This window comes from Sceloporus undulatus, chromosome 5, assembly GCF_019175285.1.
Source record: "Sceloporus undulatus isolate JIND9_A2432 ecotype Alabama chromosome 5, SceUnd_v1.1, whole genome shotgun sequence".
NCBI lineage: Eukaryota > Metazoa > Chordata > Lepidosauria > Squamata > Phrynosomatidae > Sceloporus > Sceloporus undulatus.
The window spans coordinates 147026729-147043101 of record NC_056526.1 but is presented as its reverse complement, the minus strand read 5'-3'; the positions used below and the strand labels follow the sequence as shown (position 1 = coordinate 147043101).

Genomic DNA, 16373 nt, shown 5'->3' with positions numbered 1-16373 from the left:
AATTGTGGTGCCCAGAACTGGACACAATATTCCAGGTGGGACCTGGCCAGAGCAGAATAGAGTGGGACTATTACTTCCCTTGATCTAGACACTATGCTTCTATTGATGCAGCCTAAAATTGCATTGGCCTTATTAGCTGCCGCATCACACTGTTCACTCATGTTCAACTTGTGGTCTACTTGGACTCCCAGATCCCTTTCACACGTAGTTTCATTCAGACAGGTGTCCCCCATCCTGTATCTGTGCATTTCATTTTTCCGCCTTAAGTGCAGTACCTTACATTTTTCCATGTTGAATTTCATTTTGTTAGCTTTGGCCCAGCTTTCTAGTATATTCAGGTCATTTTGAATTTTGATCCTGTCCTCTGGGGTATTATAGCTACTCCTCCTAATTTGGTGTCATCTGCAAATTTGATAAGTATGCCCCCAATTCTGTCGTCCAAGTCATTGATAAATATGTTGAATAGCACTGGGCCCAGGACAGACCCCTTTGGGACCCCACTGGTCACTTCTCTCCACTTATTCAATTGAATGCAAGTAGAATCATTCTATGTAGTAAGTTGGAAAATGAATTGGTGTATGTAAGTGAACATTATCCCATCGCTATCCCTATATTTAACATTCATGTGCAATGTAAAATGCCAAACAATGATTATAGTTTAGTCACTAGATGGCACTGAACTTAGCTTTAGCTGACTGGAGTCAGATGTTTCCTGTCTGCTCTGTTCTTGCTTAAGAGAAACAACAAAGTTGCTTTCTAGTCCTCTGATTGGAATGTCCTCTAAGCCTTAAGTAATAAAACTGAACAGTCAATTTCTCATTGCTCTCCAACTTCACTTCAGCAAGGAAGTGGCTTGCTTTTGCAGTGATGTGATTATCTGAGTGTCAGAAGTAATGGGGCTTGAGTAGATATAGACAGTACAGCACAATAAAAGAATAAATTGCTACAAATGTGCATGTGTTAAAAAACTAAAGAGATGCTGGGACTTTAAACGTCTGCTCTTTCTCAACAAGAATCCATAACTATCAACTCCAAGCTCCAGACATCAACCAGTAAGACCTTAAACTGGCACATCCCTTTCCTTTTTATTAAGATCCCCACTACCAATGTCAGCTGTTCTTAACATTATTGAAGAATGATAGCTGCTTCTCTCATTTATTTATTAAAATGTTTTAAAATTTGTTCTTTTTCATTTTAACAGAAAAATAATAAACATGTGTAATCCAAATTAAGCCCTATTGAATTCAGTTTACTGGTTACACTTGAAGTGAGGAAAAATGTATCAATTTCTGCAATCTACCAGGTCTGAGAACCAGCACGGCACAGTGGTTTGAGCACTGGACTATGGCTCTAGAGGTCAGGGTTTCATTCTCTGCTCAGTCGTGGAAAGCCATAGGTCGATGTTGGGCATGCTGCACACACAGCCACAGAAAACAGCCCCAGTATGAGCTTGATTTTCTTCCTATCAATTTTCTTCACTATCCAGCTTTCACAACCATACACAGAAATGCAAACTACAACAGCATGGACAATCCTAACTGTTGTACTCCTTGATATATCTTTACACATCAGGATCTTGTCTAGTTCCTTCATAGCTGCCCTTCCAAGTCCTACTAGTCTTCTGGTTTCTTGACAGCAGTCTTCATTCTGATTAAAGACTAATGTCTTCATTGTCTCCGTTAGAGTCATGTAAATCATTAGAGTTAGAGTTATGTATATCATCCATGGTCATTGTTTTTGTTTTCTTAATATTCAACTGTAAACCTCCCCCTTGCACTTTCCTCTTTGGCTTTCTTCAGTAATCTCTCCAAAGTCTTTGCTGTTTTCTCATATTGTGTCCCTTCCTCCAGTTTGACACCTCTTTCCTTCAAGTTCAGTCCTCCTTAACAGACAGTAAGTTCAGTATACAAATTAAACAGAAGGGTGATAATATTCAGCCTTGTCTGACCCACTTGCCAATTGGAAACCATTCCTTACAGGGTACCCCTCAGGACAATCAAATGTAGTTATACACTAATTTCTTTAAGTACGATCCATAGGGTTTTTTTATTATTATTATCTGTACAAAGGCTTTGCTATAATTTACAAAGTACAAGCTGATTTTATTTTCGGTCAATTCATGATGTAAAATCTCATAATTTAAAAACCATCCGCACAGAAGCCCAAGGACTAAGCACAACAAACTTGCTTCATGTGCCCCTGAGATCAGTGGGGCTTTACTTTGATTAAATTTGCTCTGATATCGCCCTAAGGGCACCGAGTTCTGTGTCTGATCTTAGCTGCTAAGCAGGGTCAGCCCTGATTCGTATTTGGAGGGGAGACCACCAATTAATATCAGGGGCTGTAAGGCATACATTTGTCCCTCTGAAGTTGCACTGAAGGGCCTAGAGACCCCTACAGAAAATACTCCCTCCACTGAGCATTCGTAGCTGGCAAAGTTGGCAATGACTTGAGCGTAGGGGTTTGAGCGTTGGGCAAGGGCACTGGGAAGAGCAGGGTTCGAATCCCGGCTGGGCCATGTAAAAGCTACTAGGTGGCCTTGGGCAAGTCACACTCTCTCAGCCTCAAGCCCCCTCTGAAGGAGCTTGCCAGGAAACCCCATGAGAGGTCTGCCTTAGGGTCGCCATAACTAAAACTATGGCTTGAAGCCTCATCACTATAATAAACAACAAGAGTTCCCTTCAAATTTGGCTGTGCCTTGGCCTCCTTTGCAGCCTTATAGGGAAAGAGAAAAGCCCCCTCCCCATCATCGCCTTTGGAATAGACCAATCAGATTTCACTTCCGGTTGGGGAGGGCGGGTTATCTTCAGGGGCCGGAAGTGCTCCTCCTTTTCTAAGGCAAGGATTAATGGAGAGCTGGGGAGGCGGGGCTTCTGGGGCTTGGGAGGAGGGAGGAGCTTGTTGGGCTAAGGAGGGAGAAGGGGCGGGGCTTCCTAGGTTGGGGGAAACGGGGCGGGGCTTCCGGAGCTGAGGAGAAGTGAGGGAGCTAGGTACAGAAAGAAGGGGCGGGGCATCCGTGGCTGGAAAGTGAGGGGCGGGGTTTCTGGGCTGGGAAAAAGCGAGGGGGCGGGGCGTCTGATGCTGGGGAGAAGAGAGCAGCAAGATTTACTAAGCGAGAAAAGGGGAAGGGGCGTGGCTTCTGGGGCTGAGGAGACGGGAGGGGCGTGGCTTTGCGAGTCTGCCTGACACCGCCTTTCCTGACGTCACTTCCGGCCTTTGCCCTGGCGGCGGAAGGCGGTTTGTTTTGGGGCGGAGGGTGAGGCTGCGGTCAGATGGGCGGCGCGGAGGGCAGCAGCAGCGGCGAGGATGGCTTCTCCTCAGCGGGGCGGTTGGGGGAGAGGCCCAGCGGGGCCCTGACCAGGCGGCGGCTGTGGCTGCGGTGGCGGCTCCCGTCGGAGCCCAGGTGGCCCTGAGGAGGGACCCCGCCTTCCCCTCTCCTCCTCCTCCTCCTCGCCGTCGCTCCTTCTCCCGGAGGCGGCGCCATGCCTTGCACCTGCGGCAACTGGCGGCGCTGGATCCGTCCGCTGGTGGCCACGGTCTACGCCGTGGGGCTGCTGGTGGCCGTGCCGCTCTGCATCTGGGAGCTCCAGAAGCTGGAGGTGGGCCGGGAAGGGGCCCCGTCTGTCCACTCTAACAAGGCTGCCTCCACACTGGAGAGAGAACCCGCTTTGGCAGCGTTTTGGCTCTTTCCTGGCTCAAGGCTCTGGCATTCTGGGAGTAGGAGCTCCGCTCCGGGCCCCACAACAGACTCCAACTCCCAGAATGCCAGAGCCTTGAGCCAGGGAACAAGTAATCCACTTTGAAACCGCTTTAACTGCCCCTGGACTCCTGGGAAGGCAAGGAAGCCATTCTCTTGGGAGCGAATCTGACTAATGTCTGAGTGCCTTATGTCTTCCGAGGGCTGTGTCTGGTTGAGAAGCGATGTCGCCAAAGAGGCCTCTCCTGCCCTCTTCAAACCTTTCCTGGCCGGTCTGGAAAGGCCTGTCCTGGGAGCAGGTTGGGCTGCAGCAGGCATCGATGTGACCTAAAGTTACCTTAGGCGCTGTTTACCACCCTATTGAGAAGGGCCTGTGGCCTAGTGGTCAGGCACATGCTTCGTATACAAAAGGGCCTGAATTATGCCCAGTCTGAGACTGTTGAGAGCTTCTGCTAGATCACCTCCAGCTGCATTGGCTACAAGCTCCACTGAAGACCATGCTGGCAGGGGATTATGGGACATGTAGTCTAGCATCTCTGGAAGGCACCAGATTGCAGGAGGTGACATTTAGTTGGCTAGACAGAGCACTGATGTATCACAGTATAAAGCAGCCTCCTGGAAGGAAGGGAGGAGGAGGAGGAGGTCTCTTGGAAACAGGGCTTTCTGAAAGCATTACTCTTTTGGAAGGTAGCACCAGTAGAGAAGAGGATTAGAAGGGGATTCCTTTTGTATCGTTGGTATAAAGATTGCCTATAGGTCGGGAGGGGAGACAGAAATAGGGGAGGGGGATATGGGTCCAAAGCACACTGCAGAAATAATCCAGTTCAAGGCTGCTTTAACTGCCCTGGTTCAGTGCTTGGGAATCCTGGGAATTGTAGTTTATTGTGGCACCAGAGCTCTCTGATGGAGAAGGCTAAATGTCTCACAGAACTACAGTTCCCAGACTTCCTTAGTATTGAGGCAGGGGAGTTAAAGCAGCCTCAAATTGACTTGTTTCTGTGGATACAGCCATTGATCTCCAACTCCATGTATCCCTGACAGTTTATTTATGACATTTATAGTCCAATAGTGATACGAGAGCCAAAAGTACTCTATATTTGTGATTTCAGATGTTAAAGTGAGGACATTATTAGGTTAATTCTGGGAAGACGTGAGTCCCTAAAATCATGAAAACTAAAAAAAATAATAATCAAAAAACCATGTACACAAGCTAAAAACAGAACCTTTAAAAAGATGATCACAGCAAAGAAATGAAAACCAGAACATTGAGTACATGGTCTTTGTTGCTGACTTACAGCTGATCAAGGAACCATGCTTTTCCTGCCATCTGTTTCTGTTGTGTCGGAGCAAGGCTTGGTCCAGTTGCTCAGGATCTGCCACGTGGGTTGTATCTTTGCCTGTTTTGCATGTTGCCCGGTTGGATGTAATTTGTTTTATGAAACTAAATGATACAATAGATGCTTTTTGCAAATGAGACATGTTGAATCAGCGCATATGGATATCTGGAGTGAAAATGGAAATTGTATCAATCTTAGGATTGTGCAACTGGAACAGCAGTTGGTTAACCGATATTGGTATTACCCACCCTCCCCAAATACTAGGTACTTGTGACACTGAATTTTCCAGGTGTGGCAGTTTTTGTGAGCAAAAGACAGCTGGAAACACTTCTCATTCTTATAAAAAGCTTGTAACTTTTTACATTAAATGGTGAATTGTCATGAGTGTTTATGGGTTTTAAAGTCAGTGCTACTTAAAGTTGTGGTCAGTGGACTGGTACTAGTCAGTGAGCCATTGGATGCTAATGAATAATAATATATAATATGTTTTATTTATATACCGCTATTCCAAAGATCATAGCGGTGAACAGCAAGTAAGCTAATTAGCAAGTAAGCTAATTTGCCCCCAACAGTCTGGGTACTCATTTTAACGACCTCGGAAGGATGCAAGCCTGAGTCGAGCTTGGGCCCTTTTGCTGGTCTTGAACTCGCAACTTTGTGGTTTCGAGTGAATGGCTGCAGTACAGGCATTTAACCACTGCGCCATGTGAATACTATAATTGTATTGCATAAAAATGATATTGATCCCTTGCACATAGTGGGGAAGTTATTTCTGGTGCATTTCTTTAAGTAACCAGTTTATATAAAGTCCTATATATGTGCGTTGTATCTCAAAGTAGTATGCATTTTCTCACAGAGTAGGATCTGTGGTCCACTGGGTTGATGTGGCCCTTGGCTGTAAAATGTGATGCTTTTCCCTGTCTCCTCAGCTGCCCAAGTGATCACTGGGATGTAAAGAAAAAGCTGCTACAAAGATCCACATTGTGATTGTTGATGGGATGTGCTTTTTTTCAGGACTAGGAAGGAAAACCATTTCTTGTCCCATTTAAATTTTACATGCCATTATGTCATAATAGTCTGATACTGGGACATTTAAATTTTATATACTGTGTTATTAAAAGTAAAGTTTATAAATATCAGGGCAGTGACAAACTGAGCTGTGTTTTATATGTCAGAAAACAAGGGCTTACTTCTGAGGAGTCATGTATAACATTGAGCTGGCCTCTGAATGGAGTGAAACTGTCCTCAATGATAACAATATGTGTGAGTCAGTATACAGGTGTGTCTTAATTGTGGCTTTAAGGGTTAAAAGGTTACGCACTTGTGCCTTAACAACTGTACAGATGGTGTATTGTTGATGTGTTGACTCTTCCCATGTTTTGCTGTGCTAGAATTCAATGTGCAAAGGAGTGTCCTGTGTCGCTGATATTCTGTTAGTTTTTCTTTTAAGTGTCGCTTGCTGAATTCTTCATTAAATGATGTAAGTGTTTGGATCAAAAGGCAGCTGTTGCCTCTTTAATACTTGGTTGGATTTTATTCTACACCAAGGTGACAACAGTGTGACTTGCAGCCTGCATGTGGCCCTGAGGCTCCTTGTTTCTTTTTAAAATTGGTTATTTTTGAGGCCTAAACACAGTAAACAACCCAAATCATTGCAAAACAAAAGGCGTTTTAGGCACCCACAATCCACAACACATGGAAGCCAGCCCCTTCTAGGACAAATTCTAGAACCAGAAGTGACATGGTTTTACTTCTATTTGAGCTGGTTTGTGCTGCACCTATCATTCCCCGATCATCTCTGTAGTTCCTTATTCCTCATGTATACTTGCCCTTGTTAAGTATACATAATATAGTTGCAAGAAAGCAGTTTTTAAAATCTGTACTATATGTTGTGTTCATGGAAGAGAAGATGCATGGATATTTGTGGATTGTAGCTTTTTGAACTGTTCATTCAGCCTGCTGCCACTGTTTCTCAAACACCCTTGTATATAATTTCTTGTGCCTCTGTTTTCTTTTTATGTATTCTTCAAGGTTGGAATCCATACCAAAGCATGGTTTATAGCTGGGATCTTTTTATTGATGACAATACCAATATCTCTTTGGGGAATATTACAGCATTTAGTTCATTATACTCAGCCTGAATTACAGAAACCAATAATAAGGTAAGACTTCGTATGTATTGCTGCTTATTTTTATTTTTTTAACAATACAAACATTTTGATTAACTGCAAATGTGTTTTGTTATTACAGGATTCTATGGATGGTACCAATTTACAGTTTAGACAGTGTAAGTGTCTGCTTTTCATGATTTCCTTTTGGTCCATAAAAATCAGTTGAATAATCTTGTTACCAATTGCTACAAAATATAACCGTTTTTGTAAATAACAAAATTGATGTTTTAAATGGTGAAATCATTTCTGTTGAAGTAAGCTGGACGAAGCCAAGCAAGTTGTGAAAGAGGAGGTGTTTGAAAATTGTTTCTTACTAAGCATTCCAGTACTTTGGTTTTATGCAGCTGAAAATAGATGGACATATCTGTATGTAACACGTATAGTCTTGTATACAATGGCTGTCTGGCATCTTCATTTAACACAGTATTTTGCACACAATTGGCACTATTTTATCTATGTCCAAGTAGGAGCCAGGGCCCTTGGTGGAATAATTGCCGTTGAGATTAGTTGGGCTTACTTCTGGTAAAACTGCTTAGGACCCAGTGTAAGTTTTTCTTAGCTAGAAATGTTTTAACTGCAGTATTAAGAAATTTAATGGGTGTTTGCTATGGAATTAAGAGAGCCAGTGTGATGTAGTGGTTTGAGTGTTGGACTGAGACTCTGGGTTTAAATTGCTATTCAGCCATGGAAACCATTGGGTGACCTTGAGCAAGTCCCCCTCTCAGCCTCAGAGGAATGCAATAGCAAACCACCTCTGAATAAAACTTGTCGGGAAAACCCCTTGATAGGCTTGCCTTAGGGTTGACCTAAGTCAGAAACTGCAGGCACATAGCAGCAAACTGGGATTTCAGCATTTCATAGTTTATTCTAACTATTTTTCTATTTTCTTTCACAGTGGATAGCATTGAAGTATCCCAACATTGCAATATATGTGGATACCTGTAGAGAATGCTATGAAGCATATGTCATCTATAATTTCATGTTATTTCTTTCAAATTATCTGATCAATCAGTATCCAAATCTGGTGTTAATCATAGAAGCCAAGGATCAGCAGAAGCATCTGCCACCATTATGTTGTTGTCCACCGTGGGCTATGGGAGAGTGAGTGCATTGTATCTTAAAAAGCAAATTTTGATATGCTTATAAGGAGTATTTCCGCTTTTGATCAGTGTAATGTACTAGCTTTTTCTCCTGTTGTATACTAAACTGGAAATTCCTGAATATGCTTTACTGTACAGAATAACTTAAGAAAATACTCTTAACTGAAACATGTATCTTAATAAATGAGGAGTTTCTTCACTTTCCATCACCATGTATTCCTGTTGACACCAATCCCTCTTGCCACCAAAACTGTCTTTCCAATGAAGATTCTAATTTGAATGCATTAATTGAAAAGATACAGCAGGATATGAGGAAATACATAAAATTAGAAAGGACAGAAATTCTTGAATCATATTGCCAACATTTATACTCCAGTAACACCTCCAATTAAAATTCTTTTGTGGAAATCCAATAAGATGGAGTTATAAATGCAATATTACTGTGTCCTTCAAAAGTTGAGGTGTCTGTAGCAGTTAGTGGGTTAGAGTTTCAAATCTGTGTTAATAGTTACTGCCTAAAAGTATCATTTCTGGATTTGACTGCATCAGCAGAATAGTGATAAACCCAACATTGATAGTGATTGTGGCAATGTCTCTGTCTGGCATACATTGTTGATGGTGGCTTTCCTAAAGTAATATCTAACACATTTGTGGGTTGGCAAAATATTCTCAGCTTTTTTTTTTGGGGGGGGGGGGGGACTTGCTTTTCCTTTTCATTAACAGCTGGAATATTAATTAAACCTGAAGAAAATACAAGCAAGGTGAACTAGCTATCACCTAGTATTTGAGATGTGTTTTGATTTAATATATTCTGTCTTGCTGTTGATTATGTTAAACTATTATTTGATTTAGTTTCTGAGTTCATTAAATAATTTCAGGTCTGTTATTGGTTACCTTTTGTGTGGTTTTTTTTTTTTAGTAATAGTTACATTACTGAATAGAGTGGTTATGTTGCTGAATTTATTCTAAATTTATTTATTTTTCTGTAGGGTGTTGTTGTTCAGGTGCAAGCTTGGTGTTCTTCAATATACAGTTGTTAGACCATTCACCACTATAATTGCTTTGTAAGTATAAAGAAAATATGTATTAATATGTTTTGTTCCTCTTCTTGACACTCTGCACCATCTTCTAGGTCTAGTAGCAATATAGCCATGTTCTTTTCCTGCCTAAAAGGCATTTTGACACACAAGGCAGCACTATAAAGTTACCACTCCACTTTATATTTCTTGTAGTCTTAAAGATCTAGCACATACCCTTTTAATGGCTGACATGAACATACTATGCAGGTGGAACAATGGAGAGTAACACACCAGTAAAGTTTAGGTGTGTTTGCTCAGAGGCAATTTCTACTCATTCCAGGTAATGGGTAAACATGTATTTAGTTCTGGAGGGTATCACAGTATCCACAGTTTTCCTACAATGACAGATTGAACAGCTCTCTGTGTGTTCATAAAGAATTATACATATGAAGTAAGACTTGCAGGAGTTTATTAGTGTTGAAATAGTAGTGAAAATACTTGGTATGCATGCAGATAAACAGCTGTGAAGATACATACCCCCGTTATCTTTTATGAAACTACACACATGTAAGTTTTATATTACTGTAGTAGAGAATTCTGTTATGACTCTGTGCATGAAAAATAGTCTAGACAGCATACAGAAATACTGTGCAAGTATTCCTTTAAAAAAATCCAGCTGTTTGATCTACTTTCTGGCATTTTACATGCTTTAAAAGACTTTTTTTTAAAAATAATAATAATATTGTTTTAATATCACTTATTTAGAGTTAATAACATTTATTTTTACTGCCTTTATTGTGCTGCTTTTTCTGAGCAATAGTTTATGTTAAACTCTTTCAGAATTTGTGAATTAGTTGGTGTATATGATGAAGGAAACTTCAGTTTCAAAAATGCTTGGACCTACTTGGTTATTTTCAACAACATATCCCAGTTGGTGAGTAGCAGAAAGTTTAGTCTTTTGTTTGTATTGGAGAAAGGTTAATAAATCTTGTTTGTTTTTCTTCAGAATTAACTGTAATTAAGCTTTTTTAAGCATTTTGGGGGGGGGGGCATACAGGGAACCAAATCTCAAAATACAGCATGAAGAGCTTTTGCCACTTTATAGCCTAAATCCAATTGTTAGTCCCAACTAGAAGAAAGTCACTAAATCAGTGGGAGCCTGGTAAGGTAGTACTTAAGTTCCATTTATTTAGTTAGTCTACTTTAGTTGGTGGTTAGTATTTAGAAAATTCTTGTAGAAAAATAAGAATATTTAGGTGCTGCTTCTCAGCCCACTAGGGCTCAGAGACAATCTATAGTGGAAGAGAACAACTGAAAAAGATATGATTTTTACCCTGAAAAACAGATTTTAAAGCAGACAAACAAGCCTTAAAATTAATTTAAAACTAGACAATTTCTTGTTTGTTCATAATCTGACTATATACCTAATAATTTCATTCGCTAGTTGTGTGTTTAATTAGCTGTCCAAATTAATGGGACTTGTTTAATATGAGTACTATAAAACAGGATTGTACGCATCTAGAAACAAGATGTTTTAACTGGGTTGTACACATCTAATAGGATTGTAAAAGAAAGTTTATGGCAGCATGGCATATGTCCTAGGACAGGTCCTTATCACCAATGAGTGTGTAGTACTTGTGTTCACAGTACAGGGATCTGCTGTGCTCTGCTGCCCTCTCCAGATAGTTTTCACACACGTGCTTGGAGAAGGAGCCGATAAATTTGGCTCGATGACTACTTTAGAGTTAATAAACTCATTTAATTAAAAGACTTAAATGGTAGAATTTTTTTTTTGAAATTTGCTGTAGAGAAACAACTTCATGAGTAGCCTCTCTCTTTTTCAGGGTCAAGAAATTGGGATTTCAATATTTGAACTAAGAACTGAATAGGCATAAATCATTTTGGAGATTTCTAACTATCCAGAAATAATTATAAGATCTAATTATTAAAAAGTATTAAATTAGTATTAAAAAGTCACTAAAGATGCTTATCTCTATTTCAGTTTGCTATGTACTGCCTTGTATTATTCTATAAAGTACTACGGGATGAACTGAACCCAATCAGACCTGTGGGGAAATTTCTCTGTGTGAAGATGGTGGTTTTTGTTTCTTTCTGGCAAGTATCTCATAAACAACTTCTTCAAGGCCTTTGATACAAAAGTCGGCATTTCTGTATTTGTCTCAAACCAAGTATTGGGATGAGAAGTCCTGCTTGCTTTTTTAAAAATTGTGCCTGACAACCCTATACATGCTTATTCTGTAGCAAATTCTGTTGTTTAATAGGGCATACTTACAGACAGAAATACAGTATGGAAGAACCTTACCAGCATGCATGTTTGAAATTGCCTGTTTTAATTTTGGCGCGTTCCGGACGGGCCTTTGGCCCACCCCCAATATATACTGGGGTCGGCCGAGGACGCAGCGTCCAATCAGGCCTCACCCCTAGTATGTACTGGGTACGTCAAAATGGCGGCGCCCAGAACACATGGGCACCACCATTTTGACGTGGCGGATGCTTAGCAGCGTCATAACTGCTTTTTGCGGGTTCTTTTTGCTGCATCGGGGAAGTGCGCGGTTTGTCCGCTGCGGCTCCCTGGCACAACAAACACGGGCGCCGGCAGAGCGCCCTTTTGGGGTGCTCAGTAAAGCGCCTTTGTTAACTAAAATGTTCATGTGAGTTTGAAATAAGCAAAGGTACCATTATCCCATCTTTAAGCCCTCTTATTTATCAAATTCCAAAGAGAGAGGTGTATATACTTGCACATTAAAGCTTTTGGGTCTGAAAAATACCCGTTTGGGATCATTTTGCCTTAAAATTTGGTATTGCCTTCAAAATAACAGAAAACTATTATTTTCTCTTAAGTTTCACGTGGGGGAAGACCTCCCGCTAATCTTCTCTGTTTCTGAGTCTCAGCCCAGCTTCCTTTATTCTGACTGATGGACCCTCACTGTTCTCTTGTGAAAATATGACCACAGGAATTGTAGGTTTCATATTGATTTTAGCACTCTACTGATGTACTTTATAATCTCAATAGTTTTCACATCTTAACCCTAGTTTTTCTTTTTCTGATTAACTGTATGCTTACTGATACAGTACTTCATGCCAAAATTTGTCCCTGGAATATGTGCCTTTGGGTGTGATGCTGTCATAAACTTAAAAATCCTAATGTGAATTTCTTTATTAGGCAAGCAGTACTTATTGCATTACTGGTGAAAATTGGTATTATCTCTGAAAAACGCACATGGGAATGGCAAAGTGTTGAAGCTGTGGCAACTGGTTTACAGGCAAGTAGGACTAGCTGTAATAAACATAAATCCCCATGTCTTCCACGTCTTCTGAAGGCCTACAGTAGAAGGAGGAACCTGCTGATTGGTTTTCAGTCCGTCTTGCTTCAGTCACTGGAACTAAGCAACAGCTATTATTATTAGCCTGCCACAGTTCCATTGCTCAAGCTGCTCTACAAATCTTAACTATCGACACAGAAATAAATGTTTGCACATGTAATTTCAAACTTACATTCCAGTAATGTAACTAATCTACCTAGTGATATTAAAGTAAGATATGCTTATAGATTAACTGGTGAGTTGTGTGACCTGCTAAGCTCAGTCATTAAAGAACAGAAATTACAGCATTTGTTAACTCTACTGAATAAGTGACAAAGTTTAATTTGTAATGAAAGATTTACAGTTCTAATTTTTCAACACTATGCATAGACGCTTAACTTAGCTATGTTAAGTGCTGTTATGTATAAAAATATATTTCAGATACTCATAGTTCGTAAAAAAAATGGATTGTGTTTTGATTAAACTGGACACTAGAGATACCGAATTTCCTTGAAAGATGGATGTGATTGTAATATAATGTTCTTTTTTTTCTTATTTCAGGATTTTATTATTTGTGTGGAAATGTTCTTTGCGGCAATTGCTCACCACTACAGCTTTTCCTACAAGCCTTACGTGCAAGAAGCTGAAGAAGGCTCATGTTTTGATTCTTTTCTTGCAATGTGGGATATTTCTGATCTTAGGGCAGATGTAACTGAACAAGTTCGCCATGTTGGTAAGTTAGAAATGTATACATATACAGGTGTATCCAGAAATGGATACACCTGTAGCAAATGTCAAAAATAGTATTTTGGGTTTTTTCCAGATTTCATATGAGCATCATGGTAAAGTTATTTTTACAGCTGTTCACGTAACTGCAGTAACTGAATTTTGAAAAAAGTAATTTGTCTTAACTTGTTCTCTTTAGGAAGGACAGTTTTTGGTCCCCCAAGGAAAATGTTTTTTGGTGAAGATCTTGATCAGAATGAACATACAAGTTTACTCTCATCATCCACTCAGGACCCAATTTCTGCTGCATCTTCCATTCCATCATCACCTGCGGGTCATTATCAAGGGTTTGGACATACTGTGACTCCAACAATGCCTACTGAACCAATATCTGATGACTTCTGTAACTCTGCAGAAGAGAATGAAAATTCCCCTGTTCAAGGAGAGAAGCCTATGGACAAAAGTTAAATCACTTTCCTCAAGCATGTTATGGGATTTGCTCAGGCATTATTTCCTTATGTTTGTTTTCTGCCCCTGGAAGTGCCATTCTCCTAAAAGAGCATGAGCAGCCAAGGAGTATGTGAAACAAACAGGACAGGTGGTTTCAGGTTTGATCTCTGAAATGCAAAGAGTGCATATTGTACTATTTTGAAAAGATACATGCATACAAACACAGTTCAAATTTTTACAGCTATAATACAGTACTGAAATCACCATTGAATTAAACTGTTATAATAACTGAAAATATGGCATGTATGATGTATAGATCTGAAAAATGATCCAAGGCATATGGTAATAGCTATGACAGATTGAGTAGTTCAAAAACCTGCCTGTTCACATTAATAGGGGCAAAGCAGAAGGTTGATTTCCCCTTTCAAACTAATTATTCTTTCAGCGGGATTCTTCTCCCATGCCAGAATATTATCTAATGTGCCAGAATCTTTACAGAACTAATAGTTAGAGAATTTAGTTGGGATAGTGACCTGGAATGATCTGTGTAAGAATAGTGGCACAAAGGCTGTACAATTCTTTTAAGCCAGAGTTGGAAATTGTGCCCCTCCAATGGTACCAGACTCGTGTGTTTAGCCAATACAGTGGCTGTATCCGCACTACAGAAATAATCCAGTTTGACACCACTTTAACTGCCATGGCTCAGTGCTATGGAGTTCTGGGAACTGTCATTTGTTCCCAAAATTACATAGCATTGAGCCATGGCAGTTATAGTGGTGTCAAACCAGATTATTTCTGCAGTGCAGATGCAGCTAGTGAATGAGATGAGAGATCCAACAACTTGAGGGCCACGTATTTCCTAGCTCTAAGTGATGTAAACGTCATGTATGCTTTTGGTTCAAAATTTTACTGTTACACTTTTAAGTATATTCTGGCCTTTTGCTCTAGAGTGGGGGGTATACAAACATAATGTTATAAAATTGAATACGCAGTTTCTTGAAAAATTGAACATTATTCATTTTTTTTATCAGTTACATACACCTTGTGTAGGGTATTGGTCAGAGTATGTACTCCATAATGTGGATGCTATTTTAATGCCTCTTTTGGGTTCATAATATACTTGCCTTCTGAAAGTTTTGTCTTAACTAGAATCAAGTAATCTATGTAATTCCAGTGTAAGATACAGGAATGTAACACATTAGTATTGCTCTAAGGACTTAATACCCATATAGTGAACAAATGGGATTTCTGACCCATTATCATATTTGTATCTGCACTATGTGCTTGCTGTCTTACCTTCATATTAAAAGCTGCAGCAAGGTTTATATTTTAAACTAGCATCTGATTAACTAGCATTTTGATTAAAATACTCTACAAGACTTGGGTTTTAACTGAACTTGTGGCTGCTACAGTGAACTCATCTTGCAAGTGCTTTTGCAGTACTAGTGTGTTTTGTAAATACATGGCCTTATTCACTAGGCTGCATATTTTATGGCTAAATTTAATGTGTCCTTAAGTGAATCTTGTTAAAGGTGCAAATCATGTTTATCCATTATATATGTTGTAAATAAACAAATAAAACTTTATTTAAACTCTTAAATTACATTTCTGTAGTTCTAAGATGCAATAATACTCTGGACCTGTCTTTCATAGCAAATAACTTTTTTAAATTAGGTATCTCTACCTTGGATCCCATGTCTTTTATGAGCATTAGAAACAAGAGAAAGTCTTCTCATAAGTGGTTTATTTTGACCAATAAACATAAGCCTAGCCCAGGGAAATATCACTTTGTCAGAATGGAAACCTTGTTGGCAACTTCCCAGTTTTGCTTTTTGACAGGGATTAAGTTTTAATTTAAATCATATGTCTGACCTGGACATTGACTCCAGGCTCCAGTCCAAGTATGTTGGGGAAAATACAAATCATCCCTAGCTCTTGTAGTCCCAGCAACCTGAAGTTTACATGAGGTTCCGAAATCTCTGTCCTCTGAATCTTCACTTTCCAGTTAACTGGTTGTGGCTCCTGCAATTTGAAACTGCTTAAGAGGTCATAGATTGGTGTCTTCCCTATCTGTTTCCTCCCCACGAGGATTTATTCTCATTGCATATTCCCAGAATTCTGTACTTTCTTCCCTTCATCCCTTGTGAACATTTATGTGGCTTCCTGTCAGTAGGGTTGATTCTGAACAAACACTGCTCATGTAATAGTTGAAAATGATGCTATTGCAGACCAGCCCTGTTAACAAGGAGGGATTTTTCTTTTGGTCAGAATTCCTTGACACTGCAATAACTTGTTTACCTGACCAGGATATTCTACATGCATGTGCAAAACCTATGTCTATTATTTATAGTCCTATGGTAAGTGCATCAGACAGTGCATTAGGTACCACTTATCCCTGGATTTTTTTTCAGCTGCTATCATACCGTATTTTCAAGGCCTCTTATAAAATTAGGTGATAAGTAATTTGAAGGTCTCGGGGGTCCATGACTCCAAGAACTGAGTGCTTCTGCAGGCAGTACTTCCACTTGGCAGCCCACATTTCTGACATGA

General features: G+C 40.0%; 1 protein-coding gene across 1 annotated transcript; it reads left to right on the top strand.

Moving 5' to 3' along the window:
- Positions 1-3219: 3219 nt before the first annotated feature.
- TMEM184C (transmembrane protein 184C) lies at positions 3220-15423 on the top strand. The gene is made up of 10 exons (XM_042470141.1): positions 3220-3599; positions 7066-7196; positions 7285-7321; positions 8101-8306; positions 9295-9369; positions 10165-10258; positions 11327-11439; positions 12509-12608; positions 13209-13380; positions 13573-15423. Exons 1-10 carry the CDS (start codon positions 3483-3485, stop codon positions 13839-13841), a joined length of 1314 nt encoding a protein of 437 aa, XP_042326075.1. The 5' UTR covers positions 3220-3482; the 3' UTR covers positions 13842-15423.
- Positions 15424-16373: the final 950 nt, after the last annotated feature.